The sequence below is a fragment of the Hypanus sabinus genome, chromosome 15 (assembly GCF_030144855.1).
Source record: "Hypanus sabinus isolate sHypSab1 chromosome 15, sHypSab1.hap1, whole genome shotgun sequence".
NCBI lineage: Eukaryota > Metazoa > Chordata > Chondrichthyes > Myliobatiformes > Dasyatidae > Hypanus > Hypanus sabinus.
Genome location: NC_082720.1, coordinates 82,073,851 through 82,100,651, shown reverse-complemented (window position 1 = coordinate 82,100,651; position 26,801 = coordinate 82,073,851). Strand labels below are relative to the sequence as shown.

General features: G+C 41.6%; 1 protein-coding gene across 3 annotated transcripts in view; it reads right to left on the bottom strand.

Moving 5' to 3' along the window:
* The window catches only part of fnip1 (folliculin interacting protein 1), a 99,148-nt gene that overhangs the window by 44,149 nt on the left and 28,198 nt on the right, over positions 1–26,801 (bottom strand). For 2 of the 3 annotated variants that reach the window (XM_059990599.1, XM_059990600.1), the window contains exons 3-7: positions 16,465–16,602; positions 11,750–11,850; positions 9,825–9,899; positions 8,409–8,497; positions 3,471–3,560 (exon numbers count right to left, since the gene is read on the bottom strand). In XM_059990599.1, the coding sequence (XP_059846582.1) occupies positions 3,471–3,560; positions 8,409–8,497; positions 9,825–9,899; positions 11,750–11,850; positions 16,465–16,602 (493 nt within the window). The remainder of the gene's footprint in view (positions 1–3,470; positions 3,561–8,408; positions 8,498–9,824; positions 9,900–11,749; positions 11,851–16,464; positions 16,603–26,801) is intronic. The other variant, XM_059990601.1, reaches the window with a different exon arrangement.

The window sequence follows — 26,801 nt, the reverse complement described above, 5'->3', positions numbered from 1 at the left end:
GTACTCTCAAACATTTATTTCTCAAGTAAATCAGTGGATATCGGTTAATTGAGCCCATCGGTTAATTAGGACAGTTGCTTCTTTAGAACAGCCCTTAAAGAACAAAAATTGAGTAATTAGCTGGGATTCCTTTTGTTTATTTGGGACACTATGTTGCTTGATTGGAACAAGAGACAGTTGCCAAACAATTTCTAACTAGTGTCAGTAACATGCACTTGCAAGGCCGTAAGAAATTACACCATGCTTAGAGTGAAAAGTTTTACAAATAGCATCAGTTGCACATGTTGGTGGTCAAAAAGCAGTGACTTTCATCACAATAGTTGGCGAGAAATAAGCAGCAAGACAATAACCGGAACTGTTTTGCTCAGTGACGTTCAAGTTTTCAGGCTTGGAGAGGTTAATGTTCAAAGAAATTTGGATAGATACATAGATAGTAGGTGTATGGAGGGCTATGATCCCAGTGTAGGTTGGTGGAAGTAGGCAGTTTAAAAGGTTTCAGCATAGACTAGATGGGCTGAAGGGCCTATTTCTGCGCTGTACTTCTCTATGACTCTATGCCAGAAGCAGCTGGGAGTGAAAATAAAACAATTTCATTACTTTAACAAGTTACATACCATGAAGAATTTGGAGGCATTAACAATCATCTTGAGTATTACAATGAAAATGAAGATTTGGAGGATGTAATTGTCGAAGGCAATAATGTTGAAAGCAGTCCATTATCTACACTAGATGTCGGTATTGAATTTGTTCATTTATAGTCAATCAAAAACAGTTTTATAGTACTGTAATAGTACTAATAGTGTTCTAATTTGTTCTGTTTTTCATTTGAATACATAATTGTTACTCAGCTAAACTGTAGTAACATTTTTAACCATTTCCCCGAAACCAGCTAATTGGGGTAGCCGCTTAATAGGGCCAAAATGTACTGGTCCCGATGTGCCCCAATTATGCGGAATCCACTATATTTGTAATCTTGTGTCAGTTTCTAAAATGCTTAATGGAATTATTTTCTTCTAACATCATAAATATATTTATAACCTGTTCTACATATGTGGAAATGAGGTTTACATAGTCCAAAAACTGCAAGCTCTGGTGGTGCAACCAACATTGGACTGCCATCCATTGAGCATTGAAATAAGCTTGAAATCTTAGTTTCACATCAATCCATAATCAGTTCTCAGTTGCTTCACAAGGTGGATCTTGGTATAGCATGTGATCGAAGGATAGAAGAAAGGATAATGTGCAAGGAGGAAAACTAATAATGCACTCCTTTTCTATAAATCCAAAATACTATTAACCAGATTATATAAATAGCACTGAGGAAGAATACAATGTAATAAATCAGACATTTGAGAAATAAATGTACACCGGGCAATGAATTTTAATACAGAAATATGAACTGATTCACTTTAAATCAAGAACACAGAAAGAAATATTCTATATTGGACAGAAAAGCAAAGGAATCCAGAAGTACTGATGAACATTGCAAGCTCTGCACCACAAGCCACCAAAAGTTAACAAAGCACCAGGATTCATCTCTTAGCTGTACAGAATTCAGAAGTATGATACCAACCATATCAGTTCTACTGTGTATAATTTTTTGACTGTACTTTAAATGTACATAAAACTCCAATAATCTGCTATCTGGCCATTTGGAAATCACTAAAGTTTGGCAGCTGATTCATTAAGTGCCATTTCTTGTGCTCCCTTTAAACTTCCCAGGTTCACTGGAATATTTATGTTAATGTGCACCATCCAGTTGGTAATTAAAAGGTTTTCATGATCTTATCTGTTCTTTTATTTAGAGATACAGCATGATAACAAGCCACACCACCCAATTACACTTACGTGACCAAGTAACCTACTAACCCATAGATCTTTGGAACGGGGGGGGGGGGGTACTGGAGCAAACGGAGACTATCCATGCAATCACAGAGAGAACACACAAAGTACTTACAGACAATTGTGGAAATTAAACCTGGGTCGCTGACACTGTAAGGTGCTACATTAACAGCTACTTTCTTGCATCACTAATTAAACATGTATCAATAACATGCAGTAGTGCAGAAAATATGCCACTTCTGCAATACCAAGTTCTTGATCATGCTGCATTATTGACATTTTATTGTAGAACTGAAGAATGAATGGAGAGAGATACGCAAGCACGGCACCAAAATAAAGTTACCAATATGGCCAAACTCCAACAGTGCTGCAACTCTTAGTATTTTGGTACTGAAAGATCTGTTATGAGAGTTTCTCAATGTCAGATTGTTGGAGTTTTGCTGTACCAGGAAATACAAAAGTTACAGAATCATACAACACAGAAATGGGTCCTTTGATTCACCTCAAATGCACTGTTCCATTTTCCCTCTTGCATCCCCATTAATGCCTTCTTCTCTGATCCTACATTAGGGACAATTTACGATTTTGCCAATTATTCTACCAACCACCAGGTCTTTAGCAATGCGCTAGGAAACCAGAGGACCCACACACCCCAGAGTCCAAATTTCACAAAGATTTCACCTACAGTCAGAATCTAACTTGGATCCCTGGAACTGCTAGGCAACAGCATTAACCAGTAGATCACAAGTCATCAACCCGTCAAAAGGATGGGAAAGGGGTTGTTTAGGAAAAGAAGGATTAATCAGAGTATACAAGGAAGAGAATGTTTCCATGTGGAAGAATACAAAACCAAGACAATTACTAAAAATAACTACTGGAAAAGGAAGATGACACATTTGTATATTATAGACAGTTAGAATGTGGAACTTGTTATCACAAGAAATGGCTGTGGCAAACAGCTTTGATACTTTCACAACAGAATTTGAGTGCCTGAGGAAAAAAATAGAAAATGAACTGAAAGGTTGATAAGATAGAGAGAATGAAAAGGTATGTCAAAAAGAAATATTAGATTGGTTGGGTTAACCAATATATTCTAAAAATACATCCAGCACACAATTAAGGAGAAGAAGAACCAGGAGCAGCAGATAGTCAGCAGAGATTAAGGTCACTCTAAAGTGTACTTTAGGTTGCCAATGCTTATATTGATTTTTTTAATTCAGAGATAGAAATTACAAAAATGCATAAAAAAAAGAAACTGTAGAGTATCAATGAAGCAGAAAGACTGACAATGCATTCACAAGATCACATCCTTGTGTGTGAAAGGGAGGCCAAGAGCACAATCAGGCATGCAAAGCAACTAAACGAAATGTAAACACACACTTGTTTTTCTTCTGTCATACAAGCACGTGCATCTTGGCATCTTAAGAGTTAGCAATACATAAAATGCTATCATCTTATAGGAATAATTAATGGATGATCGAAAGCCCTTTTTTCTGGGAACTTGAACCAAACACTGTAATTTTGTTATTTTACAAAAAGTTATGAACCTCATTTCCACAGCTACAAGTTCATGCTCAGCCAATGCACATTGACACACAGAGTCCAGAACCCAGAAACACTATGCAAACCTGCAAAGAAAGAAGCGCTCCGGATCAGGCGGAGCGGTGCTGGCTCAGAAACACCTGGTGCCCGCCTAGGGCTGCAAAGCTGCGAAAAACCTATGGAGCAAACGGATAACAAAAATAGAAAAAAAAACACAAGACAGAAGTATGGGATTAGTAAAGCCATCAGACAGAAGTTAGATAACAACAAGGACTTCCTTTTGAAACCAAAAAGCCAGAATTTTCATAAAATTGAAGCTTAGAATTAATTCTGGGCAAAAACTTATTTTACATGTACATACACAAATATTAACAGACACTTCCCTTCATCGCTTGATAGTCAAAAAAGACGAAAACAAGTGATTTATCCACATTGTTAAAAAAAAGAATCTTTCAAGAAATAAAATAACAAAACTGACAATAAAACAGTTTTTTTCTCCTGTGAATTTCTGTCACATGGACCAAAAGTAAATACTGTGGGGGGGCGGGGGGGGAATATATATCAATGACTGCTTCAAAAGTTGATTCAATTGATACAGGGCACAGATATTATCTGGGATAGGGATGATACATTAATAACTTGTGAATAAAAACTTTGTGATGAATCTGAAATAACGAAAACAGCCATTGTCCCAACTTGACTTTTGAGGCTGTCACTACGGTACCAATGGAAAACAAAAATGAGACACAAAATCTCTTCACCGAGTTAAAAGATTACATGAAGGCAATTTTTTTAGAAGTTCAATTTAATACTTTTAATTTTTTTCAATACTATGCCTATAATAAACAGCAAAATGAATATAGTCACTGGATTAGTAAGAGAAACTGTGCAAGTTATCACTACTGTTTTTAGTCAACTATTCCCTTTAATAGAGTCAATGGTACTAAATCTACAATTTTAAAAATCTTTCAGCAACATTAATGTGAATACCATACATCAATGATACCAGTTAACAGATGCAATCTTGCATACTATAATTTCCTTAATCTTGGCATTGCCAATGAGCAAATGGAGGCAGAAGAATGAAAGACATTTGCCAACATCAGTAAATTATTCATTGTGGCAGAGAGAAAAATACAAAGAATGTACCTACCACAATCTCAAATGCTAAGGGAGGAAAGATGTGGCTGCAAAATTTAAAGCTAATGTTTTGTAATGTTCACAGTAAATTACTATTTCAGTAAATTGTGCTGCATAAGAACGTGCCGAGTCCTGCTCGGTGCTCTAGTTAATCACTAAAAGCAGCTGAGGTAAGGTATACCTTTGTAGGATTGGCCAGGGGAAAAACATCAAGTCTTCAAAGTATATCAATTAATGAAAACCCCAAATCAGAACAGTAACAGCTCGGGCCCCAGTTGCAAGTAGGGGACTGCTGAAATTTGAACATCCAAGACTGTGCACTTGGCAGCAAAAATAAAAATAGACAAACTTACACTTACAGTGTAACCATTCAGTATTTAGAAGTCAGGCAGGTTATTGTCAGTGGGAAAGGTACTACACAAAAAGTATTCTTGATTTTATTTTTTTTTAAAAAAGGGGGATCTTATCTCAAAGCTGCCAACTCAAGTTTAGAACATCTTCATTTCCAAGTTCAAAGTAAATTTTTAAATCAAAGTACATATACAACCCTGAGATTCATTTTCATCCAGGTATTCACAGTTGAAACAAAGAATCAATGGAAAAAAATGCATACACAAGACATAAATAATCAATGTGCAAAAGACAAACTGTGCAAATAAATATAATAATAAACAACAAACATGGAGAACATGCGATGAAGAGTCCTTGAATGTGAGCTTATAGGAACAGTTCAGCGTTTGGAGAGAGTGACAGTGAGTGAAGTTATCCCTTCTGCTTCAAAACCTTGATGGTTGAGGGATAACAATTACTCCCAAACCTGGTGGTATTGGTCTTGAGGCTCCTGTACCTACTTCCTGATGGCAGCAGCAAGAAGAGAACATGGCCTGGATGCTGTTTTCCCACAACACCGCTGCTTATAGATGTGCTCAGTGGTTGGGAGGGCATTATTCGTGTGGACTGGGCTATATCCTCTTCTTTTTGTAGGCATTTCCATTCAAGAGCCTACATGATGTAACCACTGCACATCCTTTTTTTTTCAAATATATAAAGAGCAAAAGGGTGGTGAGAGTGGATATCAGACTACTGGAAAATGACGCTGGGTAAAACAATGGGGCACAAAGAATTGACAGAGGAACTTTTGTATGCCTTTACCATGGAAGACAATGAAAGTATGCCAGAAATTCGAGAGTGGGGGGGAAGAGGTAGAAGCGAGTGCAGTTGCTTTTACTAAGGAGAAGATGCTCAGGAAGGTGTAAGGTCTGAAGATAGAAAACTTACGAGGACCAAATGGACTACAACACAGGGTTCTGAAAGACGTAGTTGAAAAGATCATCAAGGCATTAAAATGATCTTACAAGAATTACTACATTCTGGAATGGTTCAGGAGGATTGGAAAACTTCAAATGTCCCTCCACTCTTTAAGAAGGAATAGAAGCAGATGACAGAAAATGAGAAAGCAGTAAGCTTGACATCAGTGGTTGGGAGGATGCTGGAGGCCATTATTAAGAATAAGGTTTCAGGGTACTTATTGGCAAATATGACAATGTCAGCATGATTTCCTCAAGGGGAAATCTTGCCTGACAAATCTGTTGAAATTCTTTGAGGAAATAACAAGCAAGATAGACAAAGGAGAATCAGTTGATGATGTTTACTTGTATTTTCAAAAGGCCTTTGACAAGGTGCCACACGAGGCTGCTTAACAAGAGTCCATGGTATTACAGGAAAGATACTAGCAAGGATAGACCATTGGCTAACTAGCAGGAGTCAAAGAGTGGGAAGAAAGGAGACCTTTTCTGAGTGGTGCTATGTAGTGGTTGGCATTGGGCCCCCTTCTTTTCGCGTTGTATCTCAACGACTTTGTCGATGGAATTGATGATTTTGTGGCTAAGTTTGTAAATGATACAAAGACAGGCTAAGGTGCAACTAGTGTTGAGGAAGTAGGGGGTCTGCAGAAGGACACAAGACAGAATAGGAGAATGGGCAAGGAAGTGGCAGATGGAACAGAGTAGAAAGTGTACAGTCACGCACTTTGATGGAAGAAATAAAGGCATAGACTAATTTCTACACAGAGAAAATACAAATATCAGAAATATAAAGGGACTTTGCAGGATTTATTAAATGTTAACTTGTAGGTTGAGTTGGTTGTGAGGCAGGCAAATGCAATGTTAACATTTTTTTTGAAAGGACTAGAGTAACTGAGTAAGGATGTAATGCTGAGGCTTTATAAGGTATTGGTCAGATTGCATGTGGGAGTATTGTGAACAGTTTTGGGCCCCTTATCTAAAAGATATGCTGGCATTGGAGAGGGTACAGAGGAGGTTCATGAGAACGATCCTGGGAATAAATGGGGAGAATTTGATGGCTCTGGCCCTGTACTCCCTGGAGTTTTGAAAAATGATGAGAGTATCTCATTAAAACCTATTGAATATTGAAAGGTCTGGATAGAGTGGATATAGGGAGGATGTTTCCTACAGTGGGTGAGTGGACCAAGAGGGCACAGCTTAGAAGGATGAACATTTAGCACAGAGATGAGGTGTAATTTCTTTAGCCAGAGGGTAGTGAATCTGTGGAATTCATTGCCAGCAGTTGTGGAGGGCAAGTCATTAAGTATATTTGTAACAGAGACTGTTATAGTGGATAGGTTCTTGATTAGTCAGGGAGTCAAAAGTTGCAGAGAAAAGGCAGGAAAATAGGATTGAGAGGGATAATAAATCAGCCATTATGGAATAGCAGAGCAGATTTGATAGACTGAATAGCCCAATTCTGCTCCTAGTTGATCGAAGTTTTAGGTAACATGCCGGATTTTAGTCAACTCCTAAGAAAATAGAAGTGCTACCGTACTTTCTTTGTAATGACACTTACATGCTGGGCACAGGACAGATCCTCTAAGATGATAACACCAAGGAATTTAAAGTTGCTGACTCTCTCCATCACTGATCCCCTGATGAAGACTGGCTCATGAATCTCCAATTTCCTCCTCCTGGAGTCAATAATCAGCTTCTTGGCCTTGCTGACGTTGAGTGAGATGCTGTTGTGGTACCACTCAGCCAGATTTTCAATCACCCTCTTATACGCACACAAGAAAGGTTTCAGCCTGAAACGTTAACTGTTTACTCTTTTCCATAGATGCTGCATGGCTTGCTGAGTTCTCCCAGCATTTTCTATGTATTGCCTATATGCACACGTTTGGTGGCACCATCTTTACGAGAAGTCCTCTCTCCATGGTGTTCAGGCTATGAAAACTGCCCCAGCTGCTGTGCCCTGTGCCTGGTAACATAATGAACTAATAATTGAGGCTTTGGGCCTACCTCAGGGTTCAGATTTGAGGACTCAATTTGGTTCACAATGTTGTTTTTTTGCTTTAATTGTTTGCACAATATGTTTTTTGTAACTTTTCTCTTGCTTATCGGGTGTTGGTCTTTTTATTTTTTTCTTATTGGGTTCTTTCAGGTTTCTTGCTTTGTGGCTACCTATGAGCAAACAAATCTCAAGGTTGTATAATTTACAAATTCATTGATAATAAATGTACTTAAAATTTTTGAATATGCTGATATTCCACCTTTGACTCAGCCAACAGTGGTGCTGTCAGCAAATTTAAGTATGGCAGTAGAGCTGTGCTTAGCCTCACAGTCCTAAGTATAAAGCGAGTAGAGCAGGGGGCTAAGTACACAGCCTTGTGATACACAAAATTTATACATGAATTTTGCTAATAGAGCTGATCAAAGGACATGCATGACCTTGCATTCATTTGATTGGATGCCAAGTGCCTAGGTCAGATCCACAGACATCTTTAAACCTGACGAGGGGAGAGTGATCTGTAAGATTGACTCCTCCCTCCAAAGGGAGCATATGAAAGGATTAACAAGCTCAAAAGTGAAACTTACCTACAAGACTGTTCATCAGATTATTCTGATCTGAGCAAGGTTTTGATGTAGTAGTATCTTGGTTAATAAATTCAAGGCTGTCTTGTAACCTTAAAGTACAATTAAAATTCACATATAATTTTTTTGACAAGAAGACATCTCACACTAGGCAGAAAATATTCCCAAGATATTAACCAATACCCAATTTATTAAGCCAGAGGTTTCTACACAAAATTTATCTCAAACCACCTGCAATAATTCATTCATAAGCAAGTTTAAAAATAAAGCACAGAATAATGCTTCTTTAGTACTTGAACACAAGAAGGTTCAGATGTTGGAATCTGGAGCAACTCAAGAATAGTTAGATAAACTTTAGCACTGAAGGAACTCTCTGTCAGGCAGGATAAACAGACAGAAATGGACAATCAATATGTTGGGTTGACACCCTTTGTCTATACCGATCTAAAGGAAATAGCAAGTATATAATGGTGGCGGGAAGAGTGGAGGCTGATAGCCAAATGAGGGAATGATTCAGTCTATCCTCCCACAAAACAAAATCATACTTGTTCCAGTTATTTGCCATTCATTATGAATGTTTAATTTAATTTTTAAAAATGTATGCTTTCTCTCCTTTCACAATTTACTACAGAGAGGGTTTATTGTGATTTGCTGCTAACCCAGCTTGGTAACATCACAGTAATTGTACAGCAGAGATTCCTTGAATTAATGCCTGATAGCATCAAGAAAACTGTGACAAATGATCGCTATATCTTTGTTGGAAGCTTTCTGATAAGTCATTGGCCATTGTTCCCTTATCAGTTCTGGACAAAAAGTTTGAATTCCAATTTTATCTATTGTCTTCAAAAATGTTCAGAAAAATACTTGTTAAAAAACCAAAATAAGGTAAATCCACTCATATCCATTTTGATAGTAATTATCTTGGTGGAATTTTATATTCATAATGATTGGAGAGTCATTTCTATTTTACAAAAATATCTATTCAGCAGATAAGAATCAGCATCATCTTTCCACAGAGAAACAAAAAAATGCTGGACAGTAGCTTATAAGGTACTGTATGTCTCTTGGTGTGTGGTTCACTGTATGGGTTGCAAACTTGGTTTGCCCATAATTCTTTTTTGTTCCCGTCATCCAACAGGGGGGAAAGAAAGGCAAATCTAAAAATGGTATTTCAGTTACTATCTGAAAATTAGACTGTCCACTGTGGCCAACTGAAATCTGAAATCTTCCCAAAATATTAACCTGTTTTACTTTCAGGTGTAAAAATCTACAGTGCACCCTTGTCACATTTTTTTTTATAATATATTTTCAGCATTTTTCTTTTTTCAAAAATTCTCTGATGTTACAAAAAACTAAAATGTTACTAGGGTATGTGAAAGTCAATTTAATCTCATTTTATTTAATAGAAATGGTACCCACGTATTCAAACTTCCAGTCACACTACCTCCAGTGCGAGCTGTGAAGACTTTGCTAAGTATTAATTGGGGTGGAGACCTAGAAGAAGGGGGAAAACAGCAAGGTTTAATTATTTGGAAAATAGCACACGTACATAAAAAAAATTAAAAATTAAATGCCAAATTACATGATACCCAAAAATCAGTGCCACCCAACACCTTGAAGCATGCTTAATAGAGAATCTACATCAGTGGTTCCCAACCAGGGGTCTATGGGCTACTCCGTAAATGCAAAGGGGCCATGACATAGAAAAGGTTGGGAAGCCCTGGTCTAAATGAAGGAAGCCAATACTCTGTCTTCCTCATCACACAGCACTTTGAACTGCTTACGTTGTGAATAAAACATCAATATGCATTCTTGCAGGTGGAATGTGCATGTCACAGCAAGACAACTTTACCGCAAAACCAGCCTTTCGAAATGCATGCATTACTTAAACTGGGAATGTTGTTCTGATAGTTACTGTGTGTATGTGACTTAGAAAAAGGAATTAGTATATGTATGCATCATGTATGCTGACACAGTGTCTAACCAAATAATCAAAAATAGTAAACAAATGACAGTGTGCAATGAATTCATGGAATAGACATTATACACAGTGGATTCTGGTTAATTGGGGCACATTGAGACCTGTATATTTTGGCCCAATTAAGCAATTGCCTCAATTAGCTGAAGTTTCATGGAAATAGTTAAAATGGTATAAAAAAAGGACAGACTACTGTTTAACTAATAAGTTACATAATTAAAAACAAAGGAAATTGTTTCATTTTCACTCCTAGGCATCAAGCATCTCCAAACCTGAATGCTCAAAACCTCATTGAGGAACACAGTTGTGAATTGTTTTGCTGCTTATTTCTTGCCAAATATCAAGTGACAAAAATCACTGCTTTTTAAACAGAAACACACACAACTTAAAAAAACTTTTCATTCTAAGCAGTGTAGTGACTAACGGGCATAAAAGTGCACGCGGCTGCTGCTAGTTAACAACTGTTCTGCAACAGTTTTCTGCCAAGAGTTAAGAGGCTCGTGTCCCAAACAAACGAAGGGAATCCTGGCTATTTTCTCAACTAGTCTTTGTTTTTCCAGAGCTGGCCTAAACAAGTGGCTGCCCTGATTAACTGTTGGCCCGATTAACCAGAATCCACTGTATTTGTTAACTGGAACATATAAGCAAAAGGGTTTCTTTGCAGAAAGGTTATATGGACATGCTATATTAACTCAGATCTTTACTGCTTGATATGATTATTTTCCAGATGTCCCAGAAAAATTCTTGTAGCTGAGGGTGTCCGTTTAAAATGTTCCGTTAAATGGACATAATTATCTATAGGCTTTCCACATGCAATAGCAGAACTGTTCAGCAAAATAAGTAAATATCCATTGAAATGAGCAGTCAACGGATGCTGCCCGACCTGCTGAGTTCATCCAGCTTTTGTACGTGTTGATTTGACCACAGCATCTGCGGTGTACTTTGTGTTTAGAATAAGTAAATAATTTCATCCTTCATTCATCAAATTAGTATCTCAAAGCAAGATGATGGAAAATTTAAACCAGTAACAATCATTAATCAACAATCAAAATATAATCACTAGTAGCCAAGCTTCTTCCCTTTTCCCCTGATTAACCAATGACCCAATTAACCAGAGTGAACCAATTTTACCAATTAAAGGTCAACATAATAAAATGTTCCAAACTGGTTAATCAATCAACCCCCAAAGTCATGTTATAATCTGGGTCAAACTGTGAATATCAGACAAAACCTAATATGTGGCTGGATTGGTTTTAACCAAATAAACCTAGCCAAATTCTAGATTTTATTTCTTAAAAGGGCAGTATGAACTGTGTATTGGCTACATAAAGATTTTACAGTGTGTTAGAACAGAAGTTACTCTTACCGTATCTGGTGAATTTTTAACGTGGAACCTTTGTAGCTCATTGCCACAGAACCAAACATCATCTCTCCAAGCATGCTGGCATCAGAGGATTGTCGAGAGCTCTGGAAAACCAGATATAAGAAATAAAGATTGCTTAAACATCATTTTAGCAATTGTTTTATCTGAACATTAGACAAGATAAAACAATATCCAACCTTAAAATATTCAATTCTGTATTGAATTGTTGAGGCTGAAAAACTTTTTTTTGGCCAGTTCTACTTAAAAAATAATGAAAATCACATGATGTGGAGAGACCTGGAACAACAACTTAAACATGAGCATAGCAAGGCTGAGTCACTGTACATTATGTGCACAATATTAAAGAAATGTTGGCACAAATACTTCTGTAAAAACTATCCCCTCCTCAAGGTGTCAACATTTTGACAGTTAAAAATGTATTCAAGCTGCCAAAAGAAGCTAGTGCTCACTTTGCAAAGAAGATCCTAATATAGATTCCAAGGATAAATTATTTATGGGAACAACAAAAACACGGCTCAATAAATATTGATCTTACTGTCAGCAATCCTCCCATTTCCTTTTGAAATGTACTGTTTCCATTTTCTTAGAGTATATTAAAGTAGACAGACTTTATACTTTAGCCTCATAATACTTATCATGATTTCTTTGCCATTTCTGTGGGAACAATTATTCAAATTAGAACAGAACATATTTTACTGAAGAAACCCTTCCCCAAATTAAAAATCATTGTTCATTCGACCTTAAGACACAAGAGCAGAATTGGGCCATTTGACTCTTCCAGTCTGCTCCGCCATTCATTCATGGCTGATTTATTTTCCCTCTCAACCCCATTTTCCTGCCTTCTCCCCATAACCCAACACCCTGACTAATCTGAGAGTAGCACATTAACATAGTGGTAAATGTAATGCTATTACAAAACCAGCAACCCAGGTTCAATTCCTGCCACTCTCTGAGGAGTTTCAAAGTTCTCCACGTGGCACGTTATTAAGCTCAACAATGTATCAGATTCATTCCGTGCAGTACACACAACTTTAAATAGACTCATATAACTCTAGTAATGACAAAAAATACCTATAGCATAAACAAATGGTAACTTCTACTTCAGCCTCTAGGATAGGTTCTGCACCCCATCATTCCTGCTCCTTCACTGCCAATTCCTTAGCTGCGCCTCCTCTTTTTTCTCCCCTCATCCACTGCACCCCCAGCATCCACTTTAGAATTCGCTTTGGATCTACTTCTTTCCTCATTAAACCCTCCATCTGTGAAACCATCACCCCCTGAATGATGCACTCAATATCCTGTAGTGCTGGGCTACATACAGCACACAGAGGAACTATGATATTTTGTCCAGATTATGAAATAAACTGTTATGCCTTAAACCACAAAAGCAGGGGGTGAAGTAAGTCTCAATCTAAAAACTTAACAGAAAAAATGAGAGTCTTTAAATTGTTTTTCAAACTTTTTTTAAATATAAAAGTTCTTTGTTTGTACCAACTTACATTACCAATTTCTTTTGCATTCTGTATTCAGTGTTTTTTCTAGTCCAGAGTCCATAATACTCCTTCCAGTACTGACTCCCCTTCTACAACATTAGACTGGTCTCGTCTACGAGTTAAGATTTCTATTAGTTTCTTATTTTTTCCCTAGCTATCACTATTCACAACCTCATCCTTTCACTCCAGTACTTTATCCTGCGTTTTCATCAATCCACCCGCATAGGAGATCCATGGCACTCTTCACTGCTTAACACTCAAGATCAGTGTTATATTTTTGTTTTTGCATGTGACCTCAGACTGTGTTACTCAACTTTTTGTTTAGTCATCTCTTTTACAGCATTCCCCATCTTCAAATTGTAACACGCAAGAGTCTGCCCCCCAACCCCCTGCCTCCAATTTCCTCCCACAGTCCAAGGATGTACCGGATGAGTTCACTGGTCATTGTAAACTGATCAGGTTTGAGTTAATCAACCTAGGGGTAGGTGGGGAACCGTGGTTCAAAGGGGTGCAAGGGCCTGCTCTGCGCTGCATCATTAAATTAAAAAAATTGCTGAAGGAACCCAGCAGTTCGGGCAGCATCAAGAGAAGTGAATAACCAGTCATTGTTTCAGGCAGAGACCCAGAGACCCAGAAAGGAACAAAGAGCGTAGAAGAATACAACATGCGAACAGGCTATTTGGCCCAAAGGGGGGAGACACAAGAGTACAAAGGTGGAGGTGGGAAAGCGGGCAAGCTAGAACAAGGGTTCCCATCCTGGAGTCCACAGATCCCTTGCTTCAAGTCAAGTCACTTTTATTGTAATTTCAATCATAACTGCCGGTACAGTACATAGTAAAAATGAGACAACATTTCTCAGGATCATGGTGTTACATGACACAGTACAAAAACTAGACTGAACTACGTAAAAAAAAATACAGAGAAAGCTACTAGACTACAGACCTACACAGGACTGCATAAAATGCACAAAACAGTGCAGGCATTACAATAAATAATAAACAGGACAAAAGGGCAAGGTGTCAGTCCAGGCTTCAGGTATTGAGGAGTCTGATAGCTTGGGGGAAGAAACTGTTACATAGTCTGGTCGTGAGAGCCCGAATGCTTCGGAGCCTTTTCCCAGACGGCAGGAGGGAGAAGAGATTGTATAAGGGGTGCATGGGGTCCTTCATAATGCTGTTTCCTTTGTAGATGCGTGTAGTGTAAATGTCCGTGATAGCGGGAAGAGAGACCCCAATGATCTTTTCAGCTGACCTCACTATCCGTTGCAGGGTCTTGCAATCTGAATTGGTGCAATTTCCGAATCAGGCAGTGATGCAGCTGCTCAGGATGCTCTCATGCTGAATGGTATTCGTCCATGGCATTAAAAAAAGACTGGGAACCACCGAGCTTGAAGGTGTCAGGTGAAGTCAGGTAGATGAGAAGTCTGATTGGAGAGGAGAGTGGGCCATAGGAGAAAGAGAAGGAGAGGCACCAGGGGGAGTTGATGGGCAGGTTTGGAGAAGATGGAAGTGGCCAGAGTGGTTTAATAGAAAGGGGAAGGGCGAGGGAAAAAAATTACCAGAGCAGAAACTGATGTTAATGCCATCAGACGGAACTTGAAATATTGTTCCTCCATCAAGAGTGGCCTCATTGTGGCACAAGCCATGGACCAATGTATCAGAACTGGAATGGGGACAGGAATTAAAACGGCTGGCAATTGGGAAATTCTGCTTTTGGTGGATGAAGCGGAGATGCTCAACAAAGCGGTCCCAAATTTATGTTGGGTCTCTCCAATGTAGAGGAGGTTGCATTGGGAGCACTGGATACAACAGATGCAAGTGAGTATTGTCTCACTTGGAAGGACAGCTTGGTGCCCTGAATGGAGGTAAAGGAGAAGGTGAATAGGCAAGTGTCTGTCATTTGCAGGGTTATGTGCCAGGAGGGAGATTAGTGGTGAGAGATGACTGTACAAGGGAATCATGGAGAGAACAATCCCTGCATAAAGTGAAGAGTGGGTGGGGAGGGGGGGGAGGAAGAGGTAAAGAAGTGTTAGTTGGTAGGATCATGTTGCAGATGGTGGAAGTTGCGGAGAACAATGCATTGGATGCAGAGGCTCATGGGGTGGTAGGAAAGGAGAACTCTCTCCCTGTCAAGGCGGCATGAAGATGGATGTCTGGGAAATGGAGAAGATGGAGGTGAGGGCAGCATCAATGGTTGAGGAAGAGACACCTCATTTTTTGAAGACAGAACACCTTCAATAGCTTAATCAATCAGACTTCATTATTAAATCAATTTCAAAAATTTATCTCTGTCAGTACTTGGTGTCTCATCTTCAGATCTTGTGCTCATGTGTCAAATGTGTTTGTTGCTTTCCTGTAAGCAATGAGTGTTGAATTGCATACAACATACACTTAAAAGTACTGGAAATATATCCACCAAATATCTCTGCAAAATCCTCCATATACACTGGAGAGATAAGTGAACAAATGTCAGCACCCTTGCAGAGGCCAACATCATGAATACTGACAAAGGTGGTGCCACTGTAGAGCTCGGGCAACAGCACAGATACTGCCCCAAAGGTAATCCTGGAGCATGACCCCATCAATGAACGTCAGGCCACTGTGATGAGACCCTGTATAGTCACAGATCTCATTTCAAGAGATGTCACGTATACAACCTCCATCCCATACTTTTCAGTTCTATCCCTTCAAGAAGTTCCACAAACAAGACTGCCCTGCTTCTGCCTGATCTTGGCCCACTGAATTTATCTCCTGATACATTCTCTCTATCCTGTATCTCCTTTTCCAGTTCCTTCCAACTTACCTTTGGGACATCTCCACCATTCCGACAGCTCCCAGTAACTGTTTTGCAGAGTACCTATGTTTGGCTCACAATGGTCACTAACGTCTCTCTGCATGCCATTCAATTCCCCGCTCTCATTCCCACACTGACCTGTCCATCCTCTACATTCTCCATTGCCAGGGTAAAGCTCAACACAAACATAAACAACAACACCTTATACTCTTATCAGGGCAGTACAAAATCCCATAACACGGACATGGAGTTTTCCAGATTTAAGTAATCTTCCTTTCCTTATGTTACATTTGCCATTCACCATCTCTCAAACATTTCCAATTATCACTCCTCTCCCCCCCTTGCTTATCAAAGTTTTGAAAAACTAAAATACAGGAATTGACATTTACATTGAGTAACTTTAGGCTTTACCTGGCTCGAGGACTGATCTTTAGAGTTCGAGGAAGATGAGGAGGTGGATGAGAAGCTATCTGATGAACTGATACAAGTATTGCATTTTGAATGACAATATTTCTCCTGAATTTTTGTTTGGATTTCATTGCCAACTTTCTGTAAAGAGGTAAGTTTTAATTATTAAAATTACTTAGTAAACATTCTGTTAAATCATTAAAAAATTTAGAAAGGAAGAAGATGGAAATGAAAATCAAGCTGTTTTGTTTAGTGCATGAATTACCATGCCTGTAGATAGCAGTGCAAAGGTAACCTTAGATAAGTGATTACAGTGAACGCAGCTTCATCAGTACCACTCATGATGCAGAACTTGCAGGTTAACAACACCCAGAACAAAATACGTTAACTATAGTGGCAAGGACTTGCATGCCGGCAGGGACTTATCAAAATAAATCTATCCTGTGCTGCTTGTGCATCCAAAAGACCACTGGAAAAAGAATCAGAAGCAGGTGGCTAAGCCACACCTCTTGGCTTACCCAAATAAGAAAGCAAACAAAGACATGAACATTTTGGACATGCAGAAGCATTAAAATATCCCATGCGATAAAGGGTAAACAACAACAAAAAAATGAACTCTTCAAATATTAGTACATTTTAAAGTTCGAAGTAAATTTATTATCAAAATACACATGTCACCATGTACAACTCTGAGATGCATTTTCTTGCAGTCATGCACAGTAAATCCAAGAAACACAATAGAATCAATGAATGCTAGTCAGGGAAAATATTACAGCAGTGCTTCGACAGGACACATTGTCTACTGAGGCCACATGGGTGGAGCTGAGAAACAAGAAAGGTATGACCACATTAATAGGGTTATATTATAGACCACCCAAGTCAGCGAAAATTGGAGGAGCAAATCTGCAGAGACAATAAGGACAATAAGGGATAAAATTGGTCCTCTTGAAGATCAGAGTGGTCCACTATGTATGGAACCAAAAGAAATGGGAGCGATATTAAATGTTTTTTTTACATCTGTATTTACTAAGGAAACTGGAATGGAGTCTATGGAAACAAGGTAAACAAGTAGGGAGGTCATGGAACTTATACAGATTAAAGAGGAGGAGGTGCTTGCTGTCTTGAGGCAAATCAGAGTAGATAAATCTCCAGGACCTGACAGGGTATTCCCTCGGACCTTGAAGGAGACTAGTGTTGAAATTGCAGGGGCCATGGCAGAAATATTTAAAATGTCGATATCCATGGGTCAGGTGCTGGAGGATTGGAGGATAGGTCATGTAGTTCCGTTGTTTAAAAAAAGACTCAAAAAGTAAGCTGGGAAATAAATTACAGGCCGGTAAGTTTGACATCGGTAGTAGGTAAATTTTTGGAAAGAATACTAAGAGATAGGATCTACAAGTATTTGGATAGACAGGGACTTATTAGAAAAAGTCAGCATGGCTTGTGCGTGGTAGGTCATGTTTAACCAATCTATTAGAGTTTTTTGAGGAAGTTACCAGGAAAGTGGATGAAGGGAAGACAGTGGATGTTGTATACATAGACTTCAGTAAGGCCATTGACAAGGTCCCGCATGGGAGGTTAGTTAGGAAGATTCAGTCGCTAGGTATACATGGAGAGGTAGTAAATTGGATTAGACATTGGCTCAATGGAAGAAGTCAGAGAATGGTAGTGGAGGATTGCTACTCTGAGTGGAGGCCTGTGACTAGTGGTGTGCCACAGGGATCAGTGCTGGGTCCATTGTTATTTGTCATCTATATCAATGATCTGGATGATATTGTGGTAAATTGGATCAGTAAATTTGCTGATGATACGAAGATTGGAGGTGTAGTGGACAGTGAGGAAAGTTTTCAAAGCTTGCAAAGGGATTTGGACCAGTTGGAGGAATGGGCAGAAAAATGGCAGATGGAGTTCAATGCAGACAAGTGTGAGGTATTGTACTTCAGCAGGTCAAACCAAGGTAGAACATACAAGGTAAATGGTAGGACACTGAGGAGTGCAGTAGAAGAGAGTGATCTGGGAGTACAGATACATAATTCCCTAAAAGTGGCATCACAAGTAGACAGGGTTGTAAAGAGAGCTTTTGGCTCATTAGCCTTTATAAATCAAAGTACTGAGTACAAGATTTGGAATGTAATGGCGAGGTTGCATAAGACATTGGTGAGACCGAATTTGGAGTACTGTGTGCAGTTTTGGTCACCTAATTACAGGAAGGATATTAATGAGGTTGAAAGAGTGCAGAAGGCTTGCAAGGATGTTGCTGGGACTTGAGAAACTGAGTTACAGAGAAAGGTTGAAAAGGTTAGGACTTTATTCCCTGGAGCGTAGGAGAATGAGGGGTGATTTGATAGAGGTGTATAAAATTATGATGGGTATAGATAGAGTGAATGCAAGCAGGCTTTTTCCACTGAGGCTAGGGGAGAAAAAAGAGGTCACGGGTTAAGGATGAAGGGGGAAAAAGTTTAAAGGGAACATTGGGGGGGGGCTTCTTCACACAGAGAGTGGTGGGAGTGTGGAATGAGCTGCCAGATGAAGTGGTGAATGCAGGCTCACTTTCGACAGTTAAGAAAAACTTGGACAGGTACATGGATGACAGGGGTTTGGAGGGATATGGCCCAGGTGCAGGTCGGTGGGACTAGGCAGAAAAATGGTTTGGCACAGCCAAGTGGGGCCAAAAGGCTTGTTTCTGTGCTGTCATGTTCTATGGAAAGACCGCACCCAACAGGATGAACAAACAACCAATGTGCAAAAGACAACAAACTGCAATACAAAAATAAATAGGGAAAAAATAAACAAATAAACAATAATCAAGAACATGAAGAGTCCTTAAAAGTGAATCCATGGGGGACGTCACGTGATGACGTAGGATTGAGACGTAGAAATCCAGCTCTCCCATAAAAAACTAATCAATGAATGTTTAAGTGAAGAAAAGTTAGTAAATATTTTCTAAAAACTATGTCTAATCTACTCAGGATTTTCCTTAAAGATATGCCTCCTAAACAGACAAAGAAGAAAACGACTACTTTGAAGACAGTACAAGCTGGGCCAGCCACCATGAAGCCTCAGACTCAAGTGCATCTGACCTCTGGCAATACAGAACAGGAATCGGCAGCAACATCAACAGTCTCCAAGAAGGAACAACAGGAACTGCACGTGCGCCAAGGAAAGGGCATGTGCAAACATGAGCAATTTGAACTACAAATCCCAGCTACGATTGGAAGTGGAAGTGAAAATGACCCTGCTGGAAACCATTCGGATTCTCTGGAACATACAGATGAAGATGAGGAGGTAAAAGAAGAACAACAGGAAGAGGTTAGAGGTGGAAGATATTCTGGAGACATAAGAGAAGCTTTGGCGCAAATAATGCATGAATTAAAAGAATTAAAAACATTAAAAATAATAAATTGTAGCGGTGTGCTACACGCAGCGCTAAAATTACGACACGGAGTCGGTAACTGCAGTCGAAGGAAAAACTTTATTCGAAATCCTCAGCCTCACTTTTAAGCCTCCCTCAACCTTCCCCCCGTGGCACAGAGGCTCCAAAGCTCTGTGCTCGCAAACCCCCGTAGGCTATCTAATTGTGAGCCGGTTCGGATGTGCCAGGAAATGGGTAGACACATAACCCCCCCCCCCCCCCCCCCCAGAACCGGCGATACACCCCCCAATGTCCACAGTCTGGGCCAGAACCTGCTTGGGAGGTCGGCCTCTGCGCCGAGGTGCCGGAAACTCGGCCGGTTGTGCCAGGTCCACATGGGCCGGTTTGAGGCGGTCCACCGTGAAAACCTCCTCTTTCCCCCCAACGTCCAGCACGAACGTGGACCCGTTGTTCCGGAGCACCATAAACGGCCCCTCGTATGGCTGCTGCAGCGGTGGCCGATGCCCGCCCCTTCGTACAAACACAAACTTACAGTTCTGCAGGTCTTTGGGTACGCAGGTTGGGTTCCGCCCGTGCTGTGAAGTGGGTATGGGGGCCAGGTTACCAAGCTTCTCGCGTAGTCTGCCCAGGACTGCTGCGGGATCTTCCTCTTGCCCCTGTGGGGCTGGTAGGAACTCCCTGGGGACGACCAGGGGCGCGCCGTATACCAACTCGGCCGACGAGGCGTGCAGGTCGTCCTTGGGCGCTGTGCGGATGCCGAGTAGGACCCAGGGAAGCTCGTCCGCCCAGTTGGCTCCTCGCCGGCGGGCCATGAGGGCCGACTTCAGGTGACGGTGGAAACGCTCCACTAGCCCGTTCGACTGTGGGTGGTAGGCAGTTGTGTGGTGCAGCTGAGTCCCCAAAAGGCTGGCCATAGCTGACCACAGGCTGGAGGTGAACTGGGCGCCTCTGTCGGAGGTAATGTGGGCCGGTACACCAAAGCGAGATATCCAGGTGGTGATCAGGGCTCGGGCGCAAGATTCAGAGGTGGTGTCGGTGAGCGGGACCGCCTCTGGCCATCTTGTGAACCGGTCCACGATAGTCAGGAGGTGCCGCGCTCCGCGCGACACTGGCAGGGGGCCCACGATATCCACAGGAATGTGGTCGAAACGCGGGATGGAAATGCTGCAGTGGGGCTCTGGTGTGCCGCTGCACCTTGGCCGTCTGGTAGTGCATGCACGTTTTGGCCCATTCACTGACCTGTTTGCGGAGTCCGTGCCAAACGAACCTGCTGGAAACCATCCGGACATGCGCCAAGTTATGAATGGAGTCGAAAACACGGCGCCGCCAGGCTGTCGGGACGACGGGACTGGGCTGGCCGGTGGCGACGTCACAGAGTAGGGTCCTCTCACCCGGGCCTACGGGGAGGTCCTGGAGCTGCAAACCGGAGACTGCAGTTCTGTAACTCGGAATCTCCTCATCCGCCTGCTGCGCCTCTGCCAGTGCCTCAAAGTCTACCCCTTGGGAAAGGGCATGAACGGTAGGGCGAGAGAGCGCATCCGCCACGACATTGTCCTTACCTGAGACGTGCCGGACATCCGTCGTGTATTCAGAGATGTAGGACAGGTGGCGTTGCTGGCGGGACGACCAGGGGTTGGACGCTTTCGTAAACGCAAAGGTAAGCGGTTTGTGGTCCGTGAACGCGGTGAAGGGCCGACCTTCTAGGAAGTACCTGAAATGCCGGATTGCCAGGTAGAGCGCCAACAATTCCCAGTTGAAAGCACTGTACTTGAGCTCGGGTGGCTGCAGGTGTTTGCTGAAAAACGACAGGGGTTGCCAGCGACCTGCGATTAGTTGCTCCAGCACCCCACCGACTGCCGTGTTAGATGCGTCCACTGTGAGGGCGGTAGGGGCGTCCATTCTGGGATGTACTAGCATTGCGGTGTTCGCCAAAGCTTCCTTCGTTTGAACGAAAGTGGCGGCGGACTCCTCGTCCCAGGTAATGTCCTTGCTCGGACCCGACATCAGGGCGAACAGGGGGCGCATGATCCGGGCAGCTGAAGGGAGGAAGCGGTGGTAGAAATTGACCATACCTACGAATTCCTGAAGGCCTTTGATCGTGGTGGGTCGGGGGAAGTAGCGGACCGCATCAACCTTAGCGGGCAGAGGGGTTGCCCCGTCTTTAGTAATCCTGTGGCCCAGGAAGTCAATGGTATCGAGTCCGAACTGGCATTTGGCGGGGTTGATTGTAAGACTGTACTCACTCAGTAGGGCGCAGAGTTGATGGAGGTGGGACAGATGCTCCTGACGACTGCTGCTGGCTATGAGGATGTCATCCAAATAGATGAACGCGAAGTCCAGGTCCCGTCCCACCACGTCCATTAACCGCTGGAACGTCTGTGCGGCATTCTTCAGGCCGAACGGCATGCGGAGGAACTCGAAAAGGCCAAACGGGGTGATGAGAGCCGTTTTGGGGACGTCGTCAGGATGCATCAGGGTTTGATGGTACCCTCGGACGAGGTCTACGTTAGAGAAGATCCGTGCGCCGTGCAGGTTTGCTGCAAAGTCCTGAATGTGCGGCACAGTGTAGCGGTCCAGTGTGGTAGCCTTGTTCAGCCTGCGGTAGTCGCCGCACGGTCTCCAGCCTCCTGTCGCTTTGGGCACCATGTGCAGGGGGGAGGCCCATGGGCTGTCGGACCGCCGGATGATCCCCAATTCCTCCATCCTCTGGAGCTCCTCCTTCGCCAGTCGGAGCTTGTCCGGGGGAAGCTTCCGAGTGCGGGCGTGGAGGGGTGGTCCCTGGGTCGGGACGTGGTGCTGTACGCCGTGTCGGGGCATGGCCGCTGTGAGCTGCGGTGCCAGAACTGATGGGAAATCCTCCAGGACCCTGGTGAAGTCGTTGTCGGACAGCGTGATGGAGCCGAGGTGAGGGGCTGGCAACTGGGCTGCACCCAGGGAGAACGTCTGAAAGGTCTCGGCGTGTACCAGTCTCTTCCTGGGCAGGGCGACCAGTAGGCTGTGAGCCCGCAAAAAATCTTCACCCAGAAGCAGTTGGGCTACGGCTGCCAGTGTAAAGTCCTACGTGAACTGGCTGGAGCCGAACTGTAGCTGCACCTGACGGGTGCCATAGGTCCTTACTGTGCTGCTGTTCACGGCCCTCAGGGGGGGACCCGGTGCCCTGCTGCGGGTGTCGTAACTCGTCGGAGGTAAAACGCTGATCTCGGCACCAGTATCGACCGAAAACCGGCGTCCCGACCTTCTATCCCACACATACAGGAGGCTATCCCAATGGCCAGCCGCCATAGCCATCAGCGGCGGCTGGCCCTGGCGTTTCCCGGGAACTTGCAGGGCGGGCGACAATGGCGGGCTTCTGCGCCCCACCGCTGGTGGTAGAAGCACCAGTGGTCATTGGGCCGGGGGTTAGTGGGCTCTGCGGCCAGGCCTGGACTGGTTTGCTGCCGGGAGCGTGGCTGGGAGATCTGTGCGATGGACGCCCCACTCACCTTTTTGGCGTTCCACAGCAAGTCCGCCCGGGCTGCCACCTTCCAGGGGTCACTGTAATCTCGTCGGACAGCAGCAGGCGTATGTCCTCGGGCAGCTGCTCCAGGAATGCCTGCTCAAACATGAGGCAGGGTGTGTGTCCGTCGGCTAGAGACAACATCTCATTCATTAAAGCCGATGGAGGTCTGTCGCCCAAGCCATCCAGGTGCAGTAAACGGGCAGCCCGCTCGCGCCGTGAGAGTCCGAAAGTCCTGAGGAGCAGGGCTTTGAATTCCGTGTACTTGCCGTCTGCCGGGGGCGACTGTACGAACTCCGCGACCTGGGCCGCTGTGTCCTGGTCGAGGGAGCTCACCACGTAGTAGTAGCGGGTGTCTTCTGAGGTGATCTGGCGAACGTGGAATTGGGCTTCGGCTTGCTGGAACCATAGGTTCGGTCACTGTGTCCAGAAACCCGGCAGTTTCAACGAAACCGCATGAACAGAGGCGGCGTCGGTCATTTCTGGTCCAAAAATCGTTTGGACTGTCGAGGTCACCAATTGTAGCGGTGTGCTACATGCAGCGCTAAAATTATGACACGGAGTCAGTAACTGCAGTCGAAGGAAAAACTTTATTCGAAATCCTCAGCCTCACTTTTAAGCCTCCCTCAACCTGCCCCCCGTGGCGCAGAGGCTCCAAAGCTCTGTGCTCGCAAACCCCAGTAGGCTATCTAATTGTGAGCCGGTTCGGATGTGCCAGGAAATAGGTCGCCACAAAATGATATTAAAAATATGAAATCTATGTTTGATAAAATGGTGAAAAAACTGGAGAAAATGGACAAGAAAGTTAAAAAGCTGGAAGAAATAATGGGAGACACTATTGACAGAGTGAATAAAATGGAAAATAATATTCTTGCCTGGACATCAGAAAGAAAACGACGGTTGGAAAAAATAGACGCACTTGAAAACTTTAGTAGACGAAATAATATTAAAATTGTTGGTCTTAAAGAAGGGATAGAGGGAGAGGATCCAATAAAACTTTTTGAAAAATGGATCCTGGAAAATTTGGAAATGGAAGAGGGAACCCAGTTGACTGAAATCGAAAGGGTCCACAGAGCATTAAGATCAAAACCTCAACCTGATCAAAACCCACGACCAATCTTGATAAAATGCTTAAGATATCAAGATAAAGAAAAGATCCTGAAGGCAGCTGCTCAATGTGCCAGAAAGAGAAATGAGCCATTGATGATAGAAGGGAAAGCAGTACTTTTCTATCCTGATATAAGTTATGACCTTTTGAAGAGAAAGGAGGAATTTAATCCAGTGAAAAATGTTTTATGGGAAAAGGGTTATAAATTTATATTGCGCCGCCCGGCAACACTGATAATTTTTTTGGATGACGGAAAAAGAAGATTTTTTACTGATCATCGGGATGCAGAGGAGTATGTACAAGAACTCTCAAATATTCGCTAGACACAGTAAAAATTTAAAAGTGAAACAGATTAAAGATGAAGACGGGGACAGTGAAGTGAATTGATGGACATTAAGGACAGAAGAATATTTAAATATACTTTTAATTATATGATACAGGGGGGAGAAAGGTAAAAATTTGAGAAATATTAATCGAGAGTAGTGATATTATTTTTTCTTCTCTTATATATACTTTTTTCATGTTACGGGGGAGCGGGGGGAACTTCGGATCGATTGCTACGGGATTCACATGTGTAATCATGGCATTTGCCATGACCTGCACAACGGGGGGGGGGGGGGGGGGGGGAGGGGGGGGAAAGTTGTGTTTTTTTTCATTCACAACATTAGCGGGGTTTTTTTTTGTTTTTTTTCTTTATAATCTATTTTTCTTTTCTCTTTCTTTCTTTGCCTGGATGATCAGAGGGGAGACACATAGCAACATGAAGAATTTTAAAATAATTCCCCAAGGTACTATGAGAGTTGAAATATTATGTATTATTATAGACTGGAGTAACCCCATTAAAAATAATGACTAATTTATTGAATTTTTTAAGTTTTAATGTTAATGGGCTTAATGGACCAGTGAAAAGAAAAAAAATTTTAACATACATTAAGAAAATGAAAATAGATATAATTTTTATACAAGAAACACGTTTAACAGAGATAGAACATCAGAAATTAAAGAGAGACTGGGTCAGAAATGTTCAGCTTCATTTAATTCAAAAGCGAGGGGAGTTACAATTTTGGTCAACAAAACTTTACCAATTAAAATACAAAATGTATTAATTGATTCTGCGGGAAGATATGTAATTATACATTGTCAAATCTTTTCAGAACTATGGACTCTTATGAATATTTATGCACCAAATGAAAACAATGTGAAATTTATACAAGAGGCTTTTTTGAATTTGGCTGATATACACGATAAAATATTAATAGGTGCAGACTTTATCTTTTGGCTAGACGCAGTTTTAGATAGATCAACAAAGGTTGTTACAAAACCAAAAGTAGCAAAATTAACTTTATCATTGATGAAAGATTTAAATTTGATTGATATATGGAAAAGAATTAACCCAAGAGAAAGAGATTATTCATTTTATTCAAATAGACATAAAACTTATTCAAGGATAGATTTTTTCCTACTATCAGCGAATATTCAAGACAGAGTGAAAAATATGGAATATAAAGCAAGAATATTGTCAGATCATTCCCCCTTGACAATAACAATGATAATGATGGATAAGGAGAAATCGATTTACAGATGGAGATTTAATTCGATATTATTAAAATGTCAAGATTTTTGTGATTTTATGAAAAAACAGATTCAGTTTTCTTTAAGATAGAAACTCACATTCAGTTGATGATAAATTTATATTATGGGAAGCGATGAAGGCATATTTGAGAGGCCAGATAATAAGTTATACTTCTAAAATTAAGAAGGAATATATGGTAGAAATAGATCAATTGGAAAAAGAGATTACAAAATTAGAAAAAGAATCTCAAAGATATATGACTGAAGAAAAACAAAGACAACTTGTTAATAAGAAGCTACAATATAATACACTTCAGACATACCGAACAGAAAAAGCAATTATGAGAACTAAACAGAGATATTATGAACTAGGTGAAAGATCACACAAGATTCTTGCTTGGCAGTTAAAAACAGACCAGGCTTCCAAAACAATAAATGCAATTAGATCAAGTGTAAATAAAATTACTTATAAACCTTTAGAAATCAATGAAACTTTAAAAAAATTTTTATTCTGAACTGTATCAGTCAGAATCACAAAATGATATTGTTGAGATAGAAAGGTTTTTATCACAAACAACTCTTCCAAAACTGAATTCGGAAGAACAGAAGAGATTAGATGTGCCTTTTACACTAAAAGAGGTCGAAGAAGCTCTAGGATCACTTCAGAGTAATAAATCTCCAGGAGAGGATGGTTTTTCGCCTGAATTTTACAAAAAGTTTAAAGATTTATTAGTTCCTCCTTTTATGGAGCTAATACACCAAGCGGAAAGAATGCATGAACTTCCAGAATC